A 23,088-nucleotide genomic window follows, 5' to 3' on the forward strand; every position below is an offset into this window, starting at 1 on the left:
ATAAAAAAAAGATGACCAAAAGGATGGAAGTTTTTGTTTTGTTTTTATACAAGGAACAGCTGAATGGGATAGGATTTACCAAGCTGGAAAAAGGTAAGTGAGACTGAACGTACTAAAAATAAAATCGTAACTGTCATGTGGAAAGTAAATAGGGAATGATTCTTCTCTGTCAGTGCAGGGACTGATGGTCATCACATGGAGTTATGAAAACAAAGAGGGGTATTTTTACCCTGTGCAGAGCTAGCTTGTGGAAGTTTGCCACGGGTAGCTTTAGTTGCTACAAGCTAATATTGATTGAGAAGACAAATCCATGGCAGAAAAGTCTGGCTGGTCTATTTAAAGATACCATTTCTGCTTCAGGAGGGTGGGGTGGCAAAGTGCAGTTATGAAAGTGCTTGGCTGGTGATGGTAAACCTCTGGGCAGCTGTTGTTGGCCACAGAGGTAGAATGGTGAGCTAAAGGGACTGGTCTGAGCAATTCATGGGTCTTCTCACATCCTCCACAGCATGTACCTTCTGTCTTGTCTCAACTGGCAGTTTATGGTGTGGAAAAGGGGTTGGGATGAGGTGGTTTTCAATCAAAAAGGACAAGCATACACAAGGGGATTGTTACATAGAGCTTTGTTGTTTTTTTCCAGTACTTAGATTTCACATTAGTACGTGCATTTTTTTTTTTTTTTTTTTTTTTTCTGAAGCATCTTTTAAAAGCTCGTGGGTGGTGTGTGCATGTCTTTCTCCAGCTGAAAGAGCAGCTCTCTCAAGCTGAACAAACTCACAGCAGTGAGCTGGAAGGGATGAAAAGGGAAATCTGCAGGTTGACACAAGAGCTGCACCAGCGGGACATCACAATTGCGTCTGCAAGTGGCTCCACATCAAACCTAGAACAACGTCTGAGAGCAGAGATTGAAAGAGCAGAGAGGAAAGCAGTGGAACACAGGGTAAAAAAAGGCAGAAGGCTGCTATGTTTTCTCTCTACAGTATCTGAAGGCTTGGTTTTAGCTATGTTAATAGTTTCCTTCTCTCTTCATCCTTTGAACAAAAACTTTAAAGCACTTCTGATGAGATCTTCTACTTTGTGGTGTTCCCTGTTTTGCTTCTTCTTTCCAAACCTGTAACTGACAGTCTCACAGAATTCTTTGAGATTGCTCATGTTAGCTAGGCCTGGATGAGGACATCTTTGAAAACTGAAGTAAATGACTGTGCATGATTGATTTGTCTGATCTTCTCTATTGGGTCCCTGCATTGCTGATGGCCCAACCCTTGCTTTCTACTTGTGCTTGTGTTGAGGGTGAAAAATGCCTGGAGGGGCTGTTGTGGGTGTGTGTTATGGTTTTTTGGGCTTTTTTGTTTGGTTGGTTCATTTTTTTTTTTCTGAGTTGCTTGTTTACCTCTGTCTCCTCAGGTTCTTCTGGTCCAGCTGGAAACTTTGAAGTTGGAAAACCGCCATCTCTCAGAGATGCTGGAAAAAACTGAAATGCCAGAGGTATGCCCTAGGGAACAGAAGTGGGAAGGGTGTCTCCTTCTGTGTCCTCTACCTGGGAACAGGGGCAGTCTTTGCCCATGTCTCTCAGAATGGTTGGTAGAGTTTGGTGGACTTAAAACCCAAGCAATAAGGGCAAGTTGTGAGAAAATAAGGTCAAGAAATACTGAGCATCTTGTGGAGTCGCAGAGTGGTGAGGAGGACTGCAGAAACAAAACCCTCATCTCTAGTTTCTTCTCCCTGGGGCCTGGCTCTTGGCTTTTAGTGCAGTTTGTTACATTTACCTCAGATCTCTGATCCTAAATGTGTGGTGTCCTTTTGACCTGTCTGAGAGCTGAAACTTCTCTGATCATTGCAATTTCTGGGGTGAGAGCATGTTCCCCATCGTGGTGAGGAGCGAACATGGAAGGGGCCACCATGGTGGGATCCTGCTGGTGTGACACTTCTTGGTGAGGCCACCTCATCCAGAGAGGAGAAGGGGGAGGCTTCATGGAAGAGGTGGAGCCTTGGCAGGAGTGGTACTTTGAAGGTGGTTCATTTTGGTGCCTGCCTGAAGGAGGGAATGGCTCCATGGCAAGTTGTGTCTTGTGTAAATCAGAAGAGCCTCACAGGACTGCATTCAGACAGATGAAAACCAAGTAGGAATGTGTCATCAGAGCTTTTATCCTGTCACATCTATGAGAAGGAAATACTCTGCTCTTTAGTATTAGTTTGGGCTGAGTGACAAATATGCCAGGTTCTTGGGAAAAGTGTTGAACAGAAGCTTATGGCTGGTGAGATGAAGAAAACTGAAGGTTTTCTGCAGGGCTGATTTAAGCCAAAAAATGACCAAAAGCCCTCTTACTTTTTGCTGGAAGGGCCCCATGGGCTTGTGCCTCCCTGACTCACCAAAAACTTTGTAGCAAAATGCAAAGCAGGAAACTTTTTATGAAACAAAAAAAAGTCCTGCAGCTTCATGGCACTGGAGCTACATATCTTGGCCAGGTTCTTCTAATGCCCATTTGGAAAGTCCTTAGATAACAGCAGCAATAGGACTGAATTAAGCCTTTAAATGTCATAGAATTGGCAAAAAGAAAGTGGGAATGTCACAGAAGAAGAAACAGTGGAAATTATATCCACCAGGCCTTCTAAGGAGAAGATGGGGAGAAGCAAGCTGTTCAGTTTCAGAAGGAAAAAAATAATTTCTAATGGGCTGTGGGTCATTCTGGTGGGGAGGCTTGTGCACAGCCTGTTGGAATTGTTACCAGAAGCCTTTGCTAATTCAAGAGAGAGGGTTTAGAAGTGTTCTTGCAAAGAGCTTTGCTGGTAGATGGCATGGAAGGCAGTTTTCTCACTGAGAATGGTCACTTCTTATCAGGCCTAAGCCACTGGGGAGTGGGCTTGCACTTCATCTTAGCCAAGTGAGGGAATCCTCAAATACACAGCTGGAGGAGAACTGGAGGTGATTCTCCCAAGGCCAGAGGCAGGTATATCTGAACTAGTTCTGTTTTTTTCCCTGATTTTAGAAGCACCCAGTGTTGGACGGACTTCCTTTCCTAGGCAGAGCATCACAGCTTCTCTGGATGCAGACACATATTACTTGAAGGGAGGCTGGAGAGAGTATTGGTCTCTTCTGCCAAGTAGCTTGCAATAGGATGAAAGGAAATGGGTTTAAGTTGTGCCAGGGGAGGTTTAGGTTGGATATGAGGGACAATTGCTTTACTGAAGGAGTGGTGAGGCATTGGAATGGGCTGCCCATTCCAGTGGGAGGTGGTGGGAGTCACCGTCCCTGGAGGTATCGGGTGCTTCAGGAGATGGTTAGGGGTTTTGGTAGGTGGATTGTGGTTGGACTTGATGATATTGAAGTCTTTTCCAACTTTAATGATTCTGTGACTCTGTGATTTTATATATATTTTATTTGCTCTTCTGAAAGCCTTGAAAGTTCTGCCAGTCAAAACTGGGATTGGAGGACGTGCCTGAAGGAGCTGCCTGCCAGCATTTGCTCTGGATTTGACTGCGGTGTCTTGCAAATCAGCAGTTTTGACTTTAGCCCTTCTCTGTCTCATAGGGAAAAGGTGTCACCCCCAGAGCAGTCAGTGAAGACTATGCTCTTGAACTAAAGAAATTAAAATCTGAGAACCAGCAGTTGCAGAAGGATCTAGCAGAGGCCAGAGCAAAACTGGAGCTTGCCCAGCAGGTCTGCCAGGATGAACCTCAGGGCACTGCTCAGCAGATGCAGGATGGGGAGCCTGAGGCCAGGGATGTGCAGTACAGGTGAGTGTTGCATGACCCTGAGGATGTGGCTTCCTTATTATGAAGGAGGACAGAAGGTGTGGGGATTTGTGGATTTTTCATTGCGTGCTTTATGTACAGTATTTTTCTCCAGCATGTAATACAGATGGGAAAACACAAAGGGCTGTTTTGGAGTCTTCCTTTATGCTTTAAATAGGTTAGAGTAGCTTTTAGTCCCAGCTGGTTTGTGTTCTGCAAAGCCAGTTAGTATTTGAGTCTCTCTGGGGACTGCCTTTGCCTTTTTCTTTGCTTGGGAAGCAGAATGTGCTCTCTGAGGGGAAGGATGAGATTTTGGCCCCGGATGGCTGTGCTCTTTTCCTTTCCACACTGTCTTGTCTGACATCTACAATAGCAGGAGAGTAAAAGAGGATTCCCTAGAGACTGGATGTCCATCTAGAAGTCCTGTGGAAAAAAGAGCCAGTTTGGATTGCCAGGGCTATCAGTAACCTGGATGTTAATTGTTATCTCTGAGCAAGGCTTGGCTCAAGTTGAGCTGCTAAGAGGCAAACTGTCATACAGCTGTGTTCAAACCTACCTTCCAGGACAACTCAGGGAGCACAGCACAAACACGATGAACAAGCAGAGAGAATACATCACAAGCTTGATGGGACTCCTCAGCAGCATCAAGGGGAGCCCCAGAGACAGGGAGCTGCTGAAATAGGAACTGTGCCCACTGTGATGGGTGAGATGCTCACCCAGACCACCAGGAAATGCTGCATGGAGTCATCTGCTTTGGCCAGCTTGCTGGGAACAGATTCTGTGCTCCACATGCAGGATGGATACAAGGATTTTGCAGATGAAGCATCTAAACAGCCCGTGCCAGATGATCAGAGAGACTCCATGCCTTTGGTAAGCAGTGGTGTTGAATAGCTGGTTGCTTTTCAACAACTGGGGGTATAGCTGGGGGTCTCATTGGCAAAGGGAGCCAAATTTTTGAATGTTCTGGCTGTGTGGTGTGTGTGATTCTTTAGGCATACATCAGGCATTAAACGGGGAGGAAAAACAGTGCTGGATGGCTAATACTTGGATAATGGGAGCCCTGTGTGTTTAGTTCAGAACTCTCTAAGGAAGGGTTTTGTTTGGAGTTAACTGATAAGTTAACTCCAGAATCTCATGGTTCTCTCCATACTGGTGCTGTACATCAGTGTGTACCATGTCACAATTCTGCTTCAGCTTTTGCCTTGGGATGTGAGAGGATGTAGAGTGCAGAATATTTAAATGTACAGTGCTGGGTAAACCTGGAAGCTGGTGCTGCACATCTGCCTTCACTGCACCACACAGGGTGAGTTTGGTCTGAACTTAAAACCACTTTAGGCCAGCTATATAGGACAGCTTGAAATTACTGCTACACAGCACCAGGGGAGGCTGTTATTTTTCCCACTTAATGATCATACTTTTTTAGTAGGGAGCAGTGTTGGCACATTCTCTGTTCTCTTAGCTCAGTGGCTGGAGAACATGCCCAAGGCAGAGGAAATCTGGTATCAGTCACTTCATGCCTGTGGCATTTGATTTCTCCTGGGGTTGATGGGGAGCTCTTCATCAAGTTCCAGGGTCTTTAAGTAAGTTCCTTTAATATTAAGAGAGGAGAATTCTCGTCAGTAGCCAATAGTAGGATGGGCGAGATTTTCTGGTTATCTGCAGCCTTTTTTTCTGCTTCTCTTTGTTCCTGGCTGTTGATGAAAGACCACCAGACTCCAGGATTTGGAAATAACCAGTTAATGTTCTTCAACCAAGAGCTGTGGCATGTTTTGTGAAATGGAAAACAACCTCTTAATAATTTTATAATTCACTTGTGCAGGAAGCTTCTCTTCGTCAACTTGTAAATTAAGCCAAGCTTCCAATATTATTTTTGTAAATTAAAAACTTGTGGGTAAGTGATAGGAGTAGTGGGAATAGTTCTTGACTCTAAATGAAAGAATCTGGGGCAGTTTATTGCCCATTGCTTGCTGAAGAGGCCTGCAGTGAGCTGTGAGGGGGTTGGTCTGTTCTTCCCCTGTGAGGTTGCAGCAGGGAATTATTTCAGGGAAGCAGAGGAGGAGGAGGAGGACTATAAAAGAAGGCAGGGCTGGCTCAGTCTGGCAGTTTTTTCCTTTCCCTGGAACCTGTGCTCTGAGATTTTACTGCTCACGGAAGTGTTTATAAAGGCAAAGAGTAAGATCTAGACCTTAAGTGTGAAGCAGGACTCACACACTCAAGACAAACCCCTTGGTATTTTGTAGTGACCTCCTGTAGGGTTACACTGGAGCTGCATGTGCTATGTCCTTGCCTCTCATTATTTGAAGCAGAGAGGCTGGTAACTGGGGGAGGTGGCCTGAAGTTGCACCAGGGGAAGTTTAGACTAGATATTAGGAAGAATTTCTTCACTGAAAGAGTAGCCAGACACTGAAATGGGCTGCGCAGGGAGGTGGTGGAGTCACCATCCCTGGACATACTCAAAACTCCATGTAGGTCTGGCGCAGGGCATGCTCTGGTGGGCTTGGAGGTTTCTTTTTTATTTTTGGGTTGATGGTTGGACTGTGTGGTCTTAGAGGTCTTTTCCAACCATGATGATTCCGTGGTTCTTTGAAACTCTGGTTCCCCTCATTAAAGACCAATACCTTATGATACCTCTGGGGTCAGGTTCCACCTGTGAAGTCCAGCAGTTCCATGGGCACAGACAAGAGCAGCTTAACTCTGTCCAGCTTTAGTCCTCCAGTGCCTCAGAGAGAAGATCCTCTGGAATGGAGAAGTTTTGTATGCTGAAGTACTTGTTTTACTCCCTGTGGTTCTGGTAAACACTTGGGAAGCTTCCCCTGTTGGTTAGAGCTTGTTGGGAGGAAACTATCGTACAGGCATGAGAGCTTAGTCTGTCCAATTAGGTAGAAGTGACACAAGAGCCCTTTAGGATCGTGTTTAATTGCATGGTTTGTGGATCAGAAGAGCTTCTGGCTGAAACTTGGGATGAAAGAATACCTGATATCCCTTTGTCTCCCCTCAGTGCCCGCTTCCCACAGCTTCAGTTGGATCAATAGCTGCCAGATACCTGGAAGAGGAAGAACTGAGATCTCAGCACATCCTGCAGTGCCTAAACACTCACATTGAGGAACTGAAAAAGGAGAGTGAAAAGATAGTGAGACACTTTGGACACCAGGAGTGACGTTCCTGATGGAATTTGAATGCAGCTTTGCTCTATGGTTCCAAACTGCAACTGGGGAGGTGCCTGTAAACCAGTTGCCACTGGAGCTTGAGTGAGAGGCTGCTCCTCCTGCTTGGGTCCTGAGGAGAGGAAACTCCTCTCTGCCATGTTTGAGCTGATGGGTGGTGTTACCCCACAAACACTGCAGCTTGTGGTTAGGTCAGGAAGCTCCACCAGGGGTCTGTGTTTGTGCACTCACAAAGAGATGCTGGTGTTTTTTTAAAAAGCAAACCGTTTGCTAATTTTAATGTAAAGTATTTTAAGTGTGTTTAATACATGTATAAAACATTTGAATAAAACCAAATGGAAAAACACCTCTTTTCATGTTTGTATAAATATACAGAGTAAATCTCTTGTGGTGTGCCATGGTGTATCTCATCAGGAACTTTGATCAACACCTTTTCCTTCCTTTCCCTCCCACAGTAGCTATCTTCTTCAAACAACAAAGAATGTAATTCCTCTCACCTTTACGCTACCTGTATTTTCTCCAGCTAATTTTTCCTTGGTGGAATTTCTTCGTATCTCCTGGTTATTATAACTTCTGCCCTTTGCTGTTTGTGTAGTATCTGTGGTCTTTTATATTGCCTTGCATGTTACTTGAAGTACTGCAGAATAGCTGAGGAGTGAATGGCTGAGTCCTGATGGTGGTCACAGGTCTTCATAAAGAAAGGAGAGTAGCTGGGACTGTAAATGAGATTGGATGGAAGGAGATCCCACAAACAAGCGAGCTTCATCTGCATGACAGAAGTAAGTGCAGCTGCTGGAGAAGCTGGTGTCAGCTTGTTTGGAATCCAGGTGGTCTTGGAACACTGACCAGTCAAGTTGAACTGCTGCATTAAAACCATCTGTGACTTGTTTTGAGGAACATGCTCAGTTCTTCCTCAAGGAAAGTAAGTTATTAATGAGTAAGTTATTAATGAACAGAAATTGTTTCTTAGGGACTTGCTTTTCTTCCAGGGATGCTCTGCAGTTCTGAGGCTGAGCTTTTTGCTTGTATGGGCAAACCTAGGGACAGAGATATCCCTTGTCCATCTCCAGGTTTCTTGTTCCTTTCTGTCAGCTTCACCTTGTCCTAGAGGAGTTTAAGGCTGTCCGGAATGGGGAACCCCAAAGCAACAGATGTATGCAAAAACTCAGCATGGGATTAGACAGGGGAGCAACCTGGTTGAGTGGGAGGTGTCCATGCCCATGGCAGAGGGTTGGAACTAGGTGATCTTTAAGGTCCCTTCCAACCCAAACCGGGTTATGATGATGATGCCTGTCTGCAGACAGCTTCCCATGCTGTAAAATGGGACTGCACTTGGGCGAGCAATTCTGTGTTGCAAGGATCCTTCTGTGCCTGTTCAGAGCATTCCACAGGTCAAACGTTTTTAAAACAGCCATTTTAACTGTCCAGTCTCAAATAAGGACTTGTTATCATGGGCATTTTGACAAAAGCTGAATGGCTAAATGGAAAAAATGTTTATTTCCCCTTTCTGCCTGAACCTATAGATCCCCTGAGGATGTGGGATGCTGGAACTCCTAGGGCTTCCTCAAGTCCTCCACTGGTGACAGCAAAACCATTTTTTAAGCAATAACCTTAAAAACCCTTTTCTGTTTCCTGAAGATTTGCTAAGTAAAGCCATGTCATGCACTGAGTGTTTGCCAAAGTTTAGAAGACACTGGGGCTCACTTGTGATGTTCTCTTCCATATTTCTTTCCTTTAGAGATACTTGGCAGTTCTTGTTGGCAGAAGTGAAGAGCCAAACTGAAGATAATCCCTTTGTTTAATTAACGTGTGTAATCCTACAGCATTTATCAATTTCTAATATGTGCAATAAACAGCTTGATATAGGAAGCAGGCTGTAAAAATTTCATCTTCAAGTCATCTAAGGAGTAAAATTTGCCACTGCTGAGTCCCTTCTGTTCTGGTGTTTGTGCTTGGTCTTTCCCAGCTCTCTTTGCAGATGTGGAGCTGTGTGGCTGTGGTTCCTGAAGCTGCTGTGCATGGGCTGCATGAGCTGTGCAACGTCTTGAAGACTTCGCTGCTCTCCCTGCCTCCCTCATTTTTAAGCACGTTGCCCAGCATGGAAACAGCAAAGAACTGGATGTGTCCCAAGTGTCCCATGGGTGAGGAAGAGGCAGCACGTGAGTAGATGGAAGCGCAGAGAGAAAAAAATACTTTAATTTACCTCCACTGAGAAACAAGATGTTTGCAAAACAGTGATGTGAATCCATAGTGTGAAGTGTTTCCACCTCTTGGTGGTGTAGGGCTTACTCAAACTGTTCAGTCCTAGGGCCTGCCAGGATAGAAACTGAAATGGGAGAGCTGGCAGTCCCCAGATAACGGAGAAGTCTGTTGCAGAGATGTTCTCGTGGTGCTAGAGTTTTTGCTGCAGTGAAGAATGTGCATTTTTTATGAGGGGGGGAGGAGAAAAAGACTTGTTTATCCTGGAGGGAGATGGCACAGCAAGTACAGACTTCTGAGGTGCTTTTATCTGGGGCTGCAGGCTTTCTCAGGCATTCTTCCCTGCCTTTGCCCTGTCAAACATCTCTTGGAATAGTCACCTGGCCCTGGAACCTTCATAATTAATGAATCTGGAGAGGGTGTTTTTGTATCTTTGAACTCATGCCTTCGATAGCACTCAGGAATTCCTTGCACATTTGCAGGTCTGAGCCAGATGTTTGTTTTCTGTTGGAAACAAAAATGTGGGGATTTATCTGTAGTACTTCCCTTTGGAGCAGCCTCCTAGCTCACAAGTTGGGAAGCTGTTGCAGGCTTTGTCTTTAGTGAGCTCCAGATGTTCTTCCCTGGGTGTGACAGTGCTGGCTGTGAGGCACTCTTTCCTTGGAGGGAATGAAATTGGAATTTGCTTGTACACATGTGCATCATGGCAGGTGCTTGGGCTTTGTTGTGTTGTTGATCCTCCTTCCTGAGATCATGCTGGGTAGGGGACAAGAGTGTATAAACTGCCTTTTCTATTCCTTTGGGATATTTTTTTCTTGCCATCTTGAGACAGAAATAAAGGGAACCTCTGAGGTGAGGTGCAGGGGCTGCGTTGGTACCCGTGTCACCCTGCGGAGAGGCTGCCCCGTGGCTGCTCCTTTGTTGTGCCCATTGGTGAAGGTGTAAGTGAACACCAAGGACTTGGTTGTATGATGGGTATGTGTAATTTGAGATCATTGACCCTGTTATGTGCAAAAAGTAGTACTCTTTATTTCTCAGGCTCTCTGGGCTGCCTCCTTATCCTCCTATTGCGAGAACTGACGTATTTTGGATCAGCTTGACCTGTAAAATAAAAGCCACAGAAGTGTGTCCTCCTTCATCTGAAAAATGGGATGTAAGAAAAAATAACTCTTCTGCTAGGCACCAAAATAAACCAGGGCTGTCTGTGCTTACAGATGAGGCTTGCTTGAGCCTTCAAGGTCCTCAGCAATCAAAAAAGCCCTGAGTCTTCCTTGCATCTGTGCTGTTCAGTATGTGTTGCTGTCCTGGGAGCAGATGCCTGCTGGGCTACAAGGCTTGTTAGTGCTCCTGCAGGGAGGAGCTGCTGCTGGCAGGTTTTGAGGGCAAAGACACTTAGCTGTGTGGGGGAGGACGAAAAACCTACTTTTAGGTCACACATGGAACCTCCTTGTCTTCCAAGTACAAAGAAAAACCCCAAAGCTTTGCTGTACTCCTGGCATCCTAGAGTAAGCTGTGTTATCTTACGATACCTGCAACCGGTGTCTGCAGCTGTCTGCAACCTCACTGAGGGTTCTGCTGCTTGGACAGGGCTCAGGTAGACTGAGCTCACTCTGCTTGCTGCAAAAGGGGACTCAGACCTGGCTGCTGGGGTAGAGGAGGGGATGTAGGGGGGGTGGGAGGTAGCAAGCCTGCTGTGGGTGGGCAGCCCTTTTGGTAGCACGTGTACAACTTCTGCCACCCAGTTGCTGAGGAGGAGGGGAGTGTTGGGGCAATCCAAGTAATTTGTATGGAAAGCTTTGTGAAGAGGAATTCGTGTTGTTTGGTCAATGAATTAGAATGCAAAACCAGAACAGATTTATTATCAATTCAAGCTCAAACATAGTATTTCTAAGGTCATGCTAACACTTATGGACATCTGAATCTTTTATGAAAATGTTGCTTCATGTTATGGTGTGTATTTGTGGTGAGGTTTGCGGGAAGACCACCCCTGCCTTGACCGTGTTGGGTTTTTCCAAGAGTACAGCACCAAGTAGATTTTTACATGAATAATGTCCCAGAGCCTGCTGTTCCACAGAACCTCTTAAGTTCTTTAGCTGCAGTGTGGCATAGATAAGTTGGGGTAAGGAGTCATTTTTTAGAACTTTATTCTCCGTCTTACTGAATTTTTTTTTTGTTGTTTTGTTACGTGAACACCTTTATGCTTGGGATATGATTACAGCACAAAAAGTGTTTGCAGTTCAAATGCTCTAATATAAAAAGGTAAAAATTATTTGGTTTATTGTATTTAAGAGTCAGTGTAAAAAAAGATTTCTCAGTATCACTGGAGCTTTGTAAGACAATGAAGTGCACACGAAGACTTCACTTTGGATCTTTTTCCTCACACTTCTCTCTTCTGGGATGTGTTTTGCAACTCAGCTTAAGAAGTTGGGTTGAAATATCCTGAAGTTCCTTGTGTCCAGTGTTGCTGCTTAAAACCAGGGTGTGTGCTCTGCATCCTGTAGCTAGGTGGATTCTTCTAGGACTACCCATTGTAGGACTTCTCTCATGGTCCATAACTTGGGAACCAGCAGTTGCAGCTGATACTGAATGACCTGTGGCCAGACAGTTTGTTCTTGTCTTCTAAATGTGTCTGGACAAGTAAGGCTGAAACACAGGTGAGGGTTTTATTTTGTTTCTTCCACTGCTGCTCCCTTCATAACAGGGTTTTCTGCTTCTTTTAACTTCTTTGAAACCGTGGTCTTGCAAAAGCCTGCATTTGCTTGAAAGAACGGATTTGATTGAGAGTGACTGATCTGCTAAAGCAGTGTTGGCTTGGGGCGTGTTGGCAATGTTGGTTCGTGCAGGTGAGTGAGAGAGCAAGGAGAAGGGGTGTTACTGGCTCTCAACTTCGTATTTCAGGACTTGTGAGTAGAAGCTGTGGTTAGCGTTCTCGTGCACCATCACAAACACTTCTCTGCACCCCGAAGTGTTGCAGGTTCCTTCCCAGTAGTCCCTGTTCTGGGTGAGAGGGTGAGTGTCCTCGGCTTGAACCAGCACCTTGGCTATCCCGTGCATTTTGAGTTTGAAGTGGACATTGCGGTTGGCTGGCAGCAAGCCGGAGACTGGCTCCAGGATTTCGTACTCATCCACCCACTTGCTGTAACTCTGAGGGAAAGGTGGCCACTTCACTTCAGTGTTCAGGCAGGTGATGAGGTAGTTGAAGACGTAGCTGTAGTTGCCGGGATCCGACTTCTTCCTGGTGAAGATTTTGAGAACGAAGTTGCCGGCGTGGGGGAGGTGGATCTTCAGCTCCAGTTGGTTCCCCTGGCGGACCTGCATGACGTGGCTCCTTCCCCTGTCCTCTGCCAGGCTGCTGCCGTCGCAGTACAGTGAGGCCAAGACACTTATGTCCTTGCCCAGGGTGAAGGTGACAGAGCAGCGCCCGTCATTGGTGTGAATGGTGGGGTCGGGGTGTGACGGCCTCAGGAACCCCTGGCGCTCCGTGAACCAGCTGGGTCCCACCGGCTGGTTGAGATCCTTCGGGAAGCGCATGGCCTTGTCCACAGATTTGCACTCCACCACATATTCCAACACGCACTCGTAGAGGTTTTCCGAGCTTTTGATGGACTTGGCAAAGATCTGCAGCTTGTGACTCCCTGTCTTCTGTGGGTAGATATCCAGCTTCATGCCGTGTTTTCTCAAAGTCATTAAACCATGCTCACGTTTTCCCTTCAGCTTAAATGTAAATAGCGTGGCGGAGCGGCAGTCCACTGATACAGAAGCTTTGCCATTAACTGCGAAATGCAAAAGAAAAGAGACTGTGCAGGGCTTTCAGTCCATCTTTAGCACATACACCCTGCTCTGGGGCAGACTAATCTGTCCCAAGAAATTGCTGCTTCTCTAACAGTAAAATAAAGAGCTGCAACGTTTGGACTTAGTGATCTTAAAGGTCTTTTCCAACCCAAACGATTCTGTGATAGGAACTGACAAGGTGATAATTTCTCAGCTGTCTGCTTGGACCAGTGTCCCTCAAAAAGAATGAAGAGCCCTTGTTTTTGGAGATGTGCTTATCCTATCTTGCCATACACTGACATGGAGCTGTGGTCCTATAGAACATGAAGTACAACTGAAAGTACCTTCAGCCCATGTGCTTGAGGAGGGCTTAATTAGATGTGATTAGACCTGATTGCTAGTCCAGTAGCTGTTCCAAGAAGCTTCAGAGAAAAGTGCAGGAACCCTCCAGTACATAGCTATGAGATAATTTACCTCCCTATGAGCCTGTTTCCAAACAGCTTGAAGACAACCTGAAATCCTAAACTCTTGTTGCTTTCAACTCCGTGTCCTTTGCATTCATCAGTTGGCTATCTAGTTACATTTCTGCAGCTCTTTTTAAATCTGAGGAAGGTGATTTTCACTGTGGGTTCAGGTAGGGCTCAGATAAAACATCTCCTGGACTCAGGGTGCTCAGTCCTGCTTAGGGAAAGATCTTAAAAGGTTTTAATCTCATTTTCAAGCCTGAGCTGCTAATGTCTAATAGCAACAGTTCTGATTTTGCACCAGTGGTGCTGGCTAACAGAGCAACTGGTCTCCAGCTGCAGACTCAGGTTTTCTTTTAGCCCCGCCAGGGTGTTACCTGTTGAGATGATGCTTGTCTCCGGGTGTGAGGCCAGCAGGCCTAACATGTAAAATTTACTCTTGTACAGCATGTTGTTCTCAAAATCTTTCAGCGTCAGGGTTGGTTTAAGGAGCTGCCAGTTACTGTTATCCGGGAAGTGACTGTTAACGAACAGAGCTGGATGAGTCAGGAAATAAAACTCATTGTACCTGGAAGAAGAAGGAGAGATGGAAAGAAAATGAGGAATTGTCAGTAGTTATTTTTCCTCCTGCACCACACTGGTGGTTTCAGCAAGAGAAGTCTGAGAGTTTTGGGGCTGCTGAGAAACTGAGGTCAGCGGGTCTCTCCAGGCAGAGAAGGAACCTGAGATTTGCCCTTCCATTTGGCTGAGTTTTGGATAAAACCAGGGAGTCAGTGCTACCCTCTGCAATTGTGGCTCCTAAAGAAGGGGAGGGAGGCACTGCTGGGTGTTTGAAAGCCTGGAGGCACTCCCTCACAGGTGGCTGAGAGCTGTGACTCAAGGGCCACATAGCATTGCGTAGGCTGAAGATACGAGTGGCAAAACAAGTTCACTTTCAGCAGTGTGGGGGCTTGTAGCTGCCTTTCTACAGGTGGGTGCTCTACCCCTCATATGGACAGCTTTGGGCCTTGCTGTGGTGGGACTTAGCATTTAATAAAATCATAGAATCATTAAGGTTGGAAGAGACCATCAAGATCATCAAGTCCAACCAGTGTCACTGTTTGGTGTTTCTTACCACACCCATCAACTTTCTTCTGGTTGGTGGTTTTTGGTTTGGTTTTTTTTTTTTTTTGGGGGGTAGGTTTCTGTAGTAACACAGAGGCTGATTCTTTACCTGAAGGTGAACTTGGTGAAAGAATCATCAACAGTACCACTTCCCCAGGTGCTGTCGAGTAAATGCCACCTTCCATCGAGGTAGACAGCGTTCCAGGCATGGTCAGAGTCCCCTGTAAAGGTCTGCCCTATCTTGTACCCGTACCCCTTACAGTGTCCCGAAAGCTTCATGCACTGGATTCCTGCAATACTAAAAGGAAACAATAAGATGCAGCAGGAGACTTCTGTTTTAAACCTCTCAGTGTACTTCTGTAGAAGGAGGTGAGGAGCAAAGCCCAGAACTTCAAGTGGATCAGCTCCATCAGCTCCCTCCTTGCAGGTGAGTCCCAGGGGTGCCAGGGGTTTTAAATGTCTTAAGTGTGCAAGTCTTGAAAGCTCCCAACTTCTGACCCCCAGTGTCAGACTGCAGTGGTAAATGTCTGACTAGTGCATCCAGAGACAGGCAAGATCTCCTTGTTGGCCACTGTGGAGTCTGTGGTTTTTCTGGGCTGTGCTAGTGAATGGTTTCCTATGGGTGGGCATCTGAGGAACCCATGGCAGGGATGCCCCAGGTGTTGGGTGGGGGTTTTTCTCTTGTAGTCTTTGCACAGGCATTTGGAGAAGGGGGATCCCACCAGAGGGAAGGCCCTTTGCTCTTCCCAGTTTTGTGTCTGCTGCACCATCAATTCACTGTTGTTAGAGGAGGATGGCAAAGATGGAGTGTGCTTAATTGCTCTCTGTCTTGTTCCTCAGTGGAATCCCTTTGATGCTTTCCACAATTAGCCCGTGTAATTATAAATTAACGGTGTGTCTGCTCCTGCTTGTGTTCTCCCTGTAACAGCAGACCTGGTGTTTGACACCAGCTAAGATTTCTTAGACCTCATGGGACTGTGGATGTTCATTTCTTTTCCTTAAAAGAGCCAGCTTGTGCTTGCCCAGGGTACAAATGATTAAATAGCTCTATTTTAAACAAAAAATAACAATGAATACCTGTGTTGATGTGTAAGATTTAAATAAGGACTGTGTTAATGAGCTCTCTGCGTGGAGAGCGATGCATTCTAACACTGGCAGCTTCTTATTTCAGCAGGAATCTAAAATTGCTTTGCTTTAGAGGATTGTCTTTTGTGTAGGATGGTATTGACATTTTTCTTCTTCATTGGGAAGCAGGCTAAACGGAAGAGCTGCCCTAAGTAATGAACTGTGTGTGCCTCGAGAGCGAGATTGCCTGCATAATGTGGGCTTAGCCCAGAAGGAAAGCGATATTTATGGGGAAGATGATCAGCGTGGTTGATGAGAAGCTGAGGTCTGATAAACAGATGCTGGCTGGGAAGTGGCAGTGTAGAGGTGCTTCTAGGCAGGATTGCTTTCTTCACGGAGGTGATGCTGGCTTAAAGGGCAGGTGGCCATGACAGCTTTCAGACAGACTCACTAAACCCAATCCTGGACACTTCTGTGTACCTTTCTTGGGTAACTAAGCTAGTGAGGAGTCTGGAGAGGTTAAGGGAATGTGTAGTTTGGAGAAGAGGAGGCTGAGAGGAGACCTTATTGCTCTCTAAATTCCCTGACAGGAGGCTGTAGGGAGCTGGGCTCTTCTCTCAAGTGAACAATGACAGGAGCAGAGAAGATGGCTTAAAGTTGCACCAGGGGAGGTTTAGACTGGAGATGAGGAAGAATTTCTTCACTGAGAGAGTAGTCAGGTGCTGGAATGGGCTCCTCAGGGAGGTGTTGGAGTCACCATCCTTGGAGGGATTTAAAACCTGTGTGGATGAGGCACTTCAGGACATGACACAGATAGTGATATCTTTTCTTCAGGATGAATGTTGACAGTTGGGTGTGGTGATCTTCGGGGTCTTTTCCAACTGTGGCAATTCTGTGGTTCTGTGTGATTCTTTGATAGTTGATTTTCTTTAAGATTATGAAATGAAATTTTTACATTCTCCCTTAAATTCTTCAAGAAAAAAACCAAAAAAACCAACAAACCATCCCAACTGCAAAGGGCTGAAGGAGAGCCATCTGGGAACAAATGTCAATTTAAGTAGCCTGTGGGGAGAAGACCTGAGTTATGGGGAGGGGGGCTGAGGTGGTGGTCCCTTGTCTCTGCTGAAGTTGGCCAGTGAGGAAGAGGAGGGAGCAGCCGGTGGCTCTCCCTTGGCTTGGGTTGTTGGGCAGTGGTAGTGAGGTGCTGCCTGTCAGAAGAGGGATTCGAAGGATAGGAAGGAATGGCACTAGGAAAGCTGGTGTCACAGGGGGTCTAGACAGGCTTGGCCAGCCTCCTGTCTCCTGTGAGCCAAATTCTAATGTGGAGCTGGGCAGCAAATCTGGAGCAACTCCACTGCTGAGACTGGTGAGAGCTTGGATTTACATGGTGTAACTGAGACTGGGAGCTGGCCCAGGGACTTTAAAGGAAGATTTGATCCTTGGAGTTTCGAAGGGGTCTAACAGGAGCTAAGTACTAAATACCCATGAATTTCATGGGGATTGGTGTCTAATCCTTCTAGGCTTCTCTAGATTGTTAGCTGGGATATTCAGAGAGAACATTAAGGGGTAAGTTCTTCCCTTCGTACTCTCTGTGCTTTCACTGACAGTGAGCCTTAGCAAAGCAGCAAGAAGAGTTTGTGCTTGGATGTGTTCAAAGTTCCCCAAAGAAAGGTCATAGGATTTAAACAGTGGTGTTGGACAGACAAAAAACCTGGCTAAAACATCCTGTGAAAGAGCAATCCCGTAGTGGTGAGAAGAGTGATGGTGTCTCTGTTCTTGTGTAAATGAGTTTATACAGGTAAATTAACCAGGCAGAGAGATGATAGAGAGGATCTCCAGAAATGCATGAACTGGCAACGTGATGGTAGAAGATAAGCTAAATACATGGTGAATTGGAAGAACTGAATTAAGAAACAGTTGGCAACATCTGCTTGGTGCAGCAAGGAGGTTAAGACCTAAGTTGCCTTTCTGCTTCAAAAAGAGTAGGAAATAATCTGGATCTTGGTGTCACTGGAATCCTGTGGCACCTTCTTCCCTTTGATTTCAGGTTGACTTTGATGATTTCATCTGAAAAAGAAGCAAATCTGGCTTTTCCCTAGGGACACAGAGTGGTTCATACTTGTGGGAGGTAGGTGTATATTCCTGTGCCTGAAAGAAAGGAAAGGTACTGCCTGTAGAAACCAAGAGAAGTGAGGGGAGGTGAAACCTGGATTATTTGCAGAGGAATTAGGTATGAAGAGCAAAGTGGTCAGATCCACTGTAGGGAGTGTGGTCAGCTTTGCTCCCAGAGGTGCTGCTAGAACCTTGCAAGTGCAAAGAATTATTTTGCTTTCATTGTTCATTCTGGTAAGGGAGTTGATCCCCAAGTGCTTAACCCCAAACTGCTAGGTTTCAACCTAAACTGACCTAATGAATTTATACTCCCTCACTGGCTCATCCTCACTGCCTCCTTGACTTGGTTGTCAGCTGAGAAGCCAGCTCTTGATAAGTGCTGCTAAAGTATTGGTCAGAAGCCTGGTTTTCTGCTCATAGCTACGATGCCTGTTTGGAAACTGATGGCTTGTGTCCAGCTTCTCACTACCCCTGCCCACCTCTCCTCTGTGAGAGGAGCCTCAGGTCACGGGAAGGAGCCTGGCTGCCAAAGGTGACAGCATTGTGCCTGCCATGGGGACTCCTCTCTGCTGGCTCTGGGACAAGTAGGACTCAGTCAGTGTCCCCCGTTGCCTTCAGCAGGACCTTTGGGTGACTTGTGGTGACTGTTTGAACTGCTGTTTGTTAAAGTTGCCTCAATGGGAGCTAGTTTAAAAAAAGTCATGTTAAAATACTTGGTTATAATTTTTTTTCCCACTAAAACTTGCTTCTAAAAACCCTTTCTGTAAGATAACTGCTCTTTGCCTCTCATCTTTATGTGAAGCTGCAGCAGAAGGCTTGGACAGTGCACAAGAAGGGCTGAAGAGTTCCCCTTGGTCTTGCCTTTGCTTAGAGCTTTTCAGGACAAGAGTTAAAGTTTAGCTAATATCTGAGAAGAGTAATAGGCTGGGTGGCTGGGAGCTTTCCTGAATCACAAAATGAATAAGCAAACCTGGAACCGAGGAATTAAATCATCAGAGCCTTTAAATAGTAAAAGATATCCTTGGAAAGATTAATGTTGTTAATGGACTCAACATATGCTTTTTAATGAACGGATGCAAATTGCCCCCGCTTCTAATAACTGTTCTGTAAGATGCAGTTATAAATTCAGGCTTCACCATCCTGTTTCTTTATTTCACTCTTTAGAAGGCAAGATCTGATCTGGTGGGATATGTTATTGCTTGGAAGAAGTCACTACATTAGCATCTGGCACAGTATTTTTACATTTTTTTTTTTTAATAATCTGTCCTTTTCCCTGTTTTGTTTGTTTCATGGTGGAAAACCTTCCCAAATCTTTTTTGGCTGGTGTGAAAAGCCAATTGTTACTTACACATGCCAATTAATAAATGGCCTTTCATTTTTTTTCCCAAAGCTATCTTGTAAATGGAAGCTGTCCCTGGGAGAGCATCCCTGCAAGCCCTTCCTGTCAGGAGAGGACACCATTGCTTTCTCCCGGTTGGAAGCCCTTTCCAATCCTTTGTCCCTGAGTTGCCAGACCGAGTTTTCTCCTCTTGGACAAACCTATGCCAGGTTGGTCCCAAACTCTCCAGGCACCTTTACTGCTTTCACTACTCCTCTAACCCAACCTGCTGTGGACAGAGAGTTGAGATGCTGCTCCTTGCTGTGGTACTGAAGGGTTCCCTGGTGCAATGGGCCTCTCCTTTCATTACTGAGCTGGAGAAATGGGAAGGAGAAGGGATCCGGGCTGCAAGGTGCCTGTGCTCCCTGCCAAGGGTTTGGGATTGCAAAGTCCTGCTTCCGCTTCTTTGTGGGGCAAATTCCACTCCTTCATGCAACTCATCTCCAGTGAAGCCAGCAAGGTTTTGTGGGCAGGAGAATGGGGTTTAGCCATTGAATGGTGATGTAGCTACGTCTAATGGGAATCACAGCATTGGTCTTGCTGGGGATGCTCCTTGAGCTCGGGTGCAGAACTGGGTGCCAAAGTGGGAGGCAGTGTCCCTGTGGTGCTCCTGTAGAGAAGGGGGGAGAGGGCATCCTTCTGGGACTGCACCCACCCCTTGCACAGGAGCATGTTGGAGACAGCACTCCTTGTTAAAGTCTTGCCATGCTTTTAACCTTCACACACAGGTACTGGAAGGAAAAGCCACGCTGCTTCTAACTGCATTAGCTCTGTGTTTTCATCTGCCATTATGTTAATACAACGCGAAGCTCAGCAGATGGCACAAAGTAAATTATGCTGGGGACAGGAACGGGGGGGAAGGAAAAGGAGGGGGGTGGTAGGTGGAGGAGGAAGCAAAATTGACCTTTCTAGAACTTGCTGTTTTTCCACAGCATGGTTTGAAAGCTAAAGTTCCTGCTTAAAGTCACATCAGTCAATGCACAGGCAGAGAGAAGAGGCACGGAGATGACAAGGAATGTTAACTCTCCCTGGCACGGGATGTTTCTGAGCTTAATTTACCTGCACATTTGTTCAAAGAGCTCAGCGTATCCCTCACAAATGCTCTTCCCTTTCTGCAGCACGTCCATGGGTCTGGTTGACAGCTGGCTTTTGTTATGGTAGCCCACGATGTCGTATTCTGCGGGAAGGAACAGAGAGGAAAGTTCATCCCAAAAGCCTGAGGCAAGCGGGGTCGGCGGGAGCAATGCTGGGTGGGTTTTCACTTCCATGAGGCAGCAGAGAGATGGGAGCTGCTGCACCAGGACATGGGGGATGGCTGCTGGGGGGAGAGGGACAAGGTCTGTCTGTCAGCACCCTTCGTTCTAAGCCCAGGCTGGGATTCAGCAGTTGAATCCAAAATGGGAGGAAAACTCTGTTTTTTGGGTTTTGTTTGGGGTTTTTTTTGTTTGTTTGTTTGTTTTGGTTTTTTTAGAAAAAGTGGGCCTCCCTTGGGCCTGCCCTCCTGCTGGGGTTGCTGCTGTCTTAAGAGCTTCCAGGGAAAAATGGGTAAGGTTGGAAGAGACCTTGAAGAGCACCTATTTCCAACCTTCCTAAGAAAGCTCCCTCTTTGAAGGAGTCAGGCTTGTGCTCCTGTCAAAAGAGAGAGTTGAGCTTTTCACACTCTCTGTGAGCAATTTGTATTAAAAGTAACCTGGAGAGTAGCTTGTTGGGAAGTACCTGAGATGATTTGTTGCAAGTGAGCCATATTAATACCTGGAAGCACAGGAAATCTTAATTTGTTTGAGCTGGAGGCAGAGAAGCAGCACAGCAGGGCTCCTTCAGACAGAGCTTGAGGAACTGGCTGGGGAAGGTTACCTCAATGCCAACCAACCCTGGTCACATCCATAACCTCTTTCCTGAAGTCCATGCATATTTTTTCTGACAAAGCTCTAAGGAATGCTGCATCAGCTGGTTCATCCTCCCTTTCAAGCTGTGGAAAAGCAGGGGGGGGGACGGTGACACGGGGCACAAAAAGCTGACAAGATGCTGAATTTGTGCTTTGAGGGGCTGCTTTTTGAGGCTTCCAGGGAAGGGGCTGGGGCCAGCTCAGGGCTGTGGGGAAGGCCTGGCCCTTCCACCAGGGCTGGAGGGGCACAGAGAGCTGGCTCTGTATTTATGCTAAAATAATCCCTTCTGGTGGTGGTGCTGCTGCTTCATTGAGGTATCAGTCAGTCCCTGATGGGCAGAGAGCTGAACTGGGTGGGAGGACATCCCCAGGGAGCTGTGCTCTCCCTTAAAATCCAAAGGAGGAAAGAGTTTGTGAAGTCAGTGGCCTTACAAGACAGGCACATCACAGTTTTGTGAGATGGTTTGAACTCCTGGCACTGTGTTTTCTTTCCCCTGTGGGCAAACAGGGGTCAGGCTCTGCTGGAAGGACAAGGAACTGGGGGTCAAAGTGGCAGGAGGTCTCCTTCCCCTGTGAGGAGATCCCATCCCGTGGATGTGTGTGAGGTAAATGGATCCATGTCCATCCCCGGACAGAAATGAGTTAATGGTGTAAAGACTGAATGGTCTGGGGTGGGCTTGGGGAGACACGGCCAGACCAGCAGTTTGCTGGCTTAAGGGCAAGGTTAAAGCTGCTTGCTATTGACCTGGAGATGCTGACCCTGCAGCTGCTGGCAAAGCTCTGCAGATCTTGGCGAGCGTTAAGATTGGGCCAGGGACTTCCCAAATTCCTGCTCTCCCCTGGCTGGCCTGTCCTGCCAGCAAGCTGCTCCCCACCGGAGGAGCTTCTCCCCCTCCATCCTGAGAACTGATGGGACAGGAGCTTTTTTGCCTATTCTGTGCAAAACCCAGCACATTCAGTTCCCCCCCCCACCCCCCAGCATGGCAGCTTCTGCCCCCTCTGATGTGCCAGACTGGAGAGCCTACAGACACTGCCTCCTCCTCTTTCTATTTCCTGCTTATTTACAGGACCTGGGCTGGGGTAGGGGAAGCTGAGTGATTGAAGGGTTCTGGATTGGCAATCAAGTGCCAGCAAGTCTTCTGCAAGCTGGGCTCTGATGTGCTGCACCAACACAGCTGGGGGGCTGGAGGGCAGGTAGGGACCAGCTGGAAACTGGAGCATGGGATTGTATCCATCAAACATGGGGGCAAAGCTGGCAGCAAAACAGCCGAGAGACTCTTAGGAGGTGAGAGGGTGACCCAGGATGGGCTGCGCACTAGGAGCAGGGCAGAGCTGCAGGAGCAGCTGTGGTGGCACCGAGCTGGGCAAGGCAGCTGCAGGATTCCTGGTGGGACCCTATGCCAAGACCTTCCTGGAGCAAAAGCACCAGCATGTGCTGGGAAGGGCTTTGGGAGATAACAGGGAATCAGGACAGTGGTGTAGGTGAAACTTCTGGTGGTGTTGGATGGCTCTGAATGTGGCAACCAAGGCTCTGGTGCCTGGCAGCCTGGCTTCATGGTCCAGCTGCTCAGATGATGGGGACATGCATGGTTACACCTCTGAGTAAGTTGGGTGGGAGTTACAAATTCATCATGTGGAAAGAAATTCATTATGACCAAACCTTGTAGGGCCTGGCAGTGCTGGGAGAGGGACTGTGGGAACAGAGATGGTGAGGTGTGACCTCTGAATGCCTACATCCAGGAAGCCTTCCTCCTACCCACCATGAGCAACCAGCCCCTGAGGGACATAGTAAACTGCAATGGCTGAGTAACAGGGTGGCAGCAACAGCCTTGTCTTCTGAACGGAAGATCTCCACCTACCTATGTGGTGGCAAATCCACATCCATATGGCTCGGACTTTCTCCAGGTCAGTCCGGGCTTGTTTCAGCAGGGCTTTAACAAGTTCTTCTACGCTGTTCGTGACATTTACCTGTTGGAGAGGAGGAAGCATTGGAAGGTGGTGCTGAAGAAATTGCTTGTAGTAGATCTCCCTTCCTCCCCGCTCCCTTGTTCTTCTAAAGCTGGTGAGACTCTGTCAGGGTTTAACACTGGCCCGGCAATTAAACCAAATAACAGATGCTCTCTATTAATCCCCTTCTCCTCCCTGGTAAATCCCCCCACTTCCCAAGACACTGCTCCAACTTGAGCTTCATTAAAAATAGAAATGCAAAGCCCCGTT

General features: G+C 46.8%; 3 protein-coding genes and 1 long non-coding RNA gene across 10 annotated transcripts in view; 2 read left to right on the forward strand and 2 right to left on the reverse strand.

Annotated features, from left to right (window-relative positions):
- Positions 1-7,239, forward strand: part of CEP63 (centrosomal protein 63) — a 42,077-nt gene extending 34,838 nt beyond the window's left edge. For 3 of the 5 annotated variants that reach the window (XM_071752023.1, XM_071752022.1, XM_071752024.1), the window contains exons 11-15: positions 695-937; positions 1,402-1,482; positions 3,527-3,732; positions 4,293-4,599; positions 6,728-7,239. In XM_071752023.1, the coding sequence (XP_071608124.1) occupies positions 695-937; positions 1,402-1,482; positions 3,527-3,732; positions 4,293-4,599; positions 6,728-6,886 (996 nt within the window). In that variant the 3' untranslated portion in view covers positions 6,887-7,239. The remainder of the gene's footprint in view (positions 1-694; positions 938-1,401; positions 1,483-3,526; positions 3,733-4,292; positions 4,600-6,727) is intronic. The other 2 variants (XM_071752025.1, XM_071752026.1) reach the window with 1 other exon arrangement.
- The window catches only part of ANAPC13 (anaphase promoting complex subunit 13), a 206,397-nt gene that overhangs the window by 19,008 nt on the left and 164,301 nt on the right, over positions 1-23,088 (reverse strand). The gene's annotated exons all lie outside the window — the stretch shown is intronic.
- The window catches only part of KY (kyphoscoliosis peptidase), a 36,002-nt gene continuing 23,837 nt past the window's right edge, over positions 10,924-23,088 (reverse strand). For all 3 annotated transcript variants that reach the window (XM_071752005.1, XM_071752003.1, XM_071752004.1), the window contains 5 exons: positions 22,731-22,839; positions 20,046-20,163; positions 14,541-14,729; positions 13,705-13,895; positions 10,924-12,865 (listed from right to left, as the gene is read on the reverse strand). In XM_071752005.1, the coding sequence (XP_071608106.1) occupies positions 11,964-12,865; positions 13,705-13,895; positions 14,541-14,729; positions 20,046-20,163; positions 22,731-22,839 (1,509 nt within the window). In that variant the 3' untranslated portion in view covers positions 10,924-11,963. The remainder of the gene's footprint in view (positions 12,866-13,704; positions 13,896-14,540; positions 14,730-20,045; positions 20,164-22,730; positions 22,840-23,088) is intronic.
- LOC139799734 (uncharacterized) lies at positions 14,640-22,737 on the forward strand. The gene is made up of 3 exons (XR_011727445.1): positions 14,640-14,858; positions 15,686-15,854; positions 22,549-22,737. It is a non-coding gene; the product is annotated as an uncharacterized lncRNA (long non-coding RNA).

Source organism: Heliangelus exortis, chromosome 9, assembly GCF_036169615.1.
Source record: "Heliangelus exortis chromosome 9, bHelExo1.hap1, whole genome shotgun sequence".
Lineage (NCBI taxonomy): Eukaryota > Metazoa > Chordata > Aves > Apodiformes > Trochilidae > Heliangelus > Heliangelus exortis.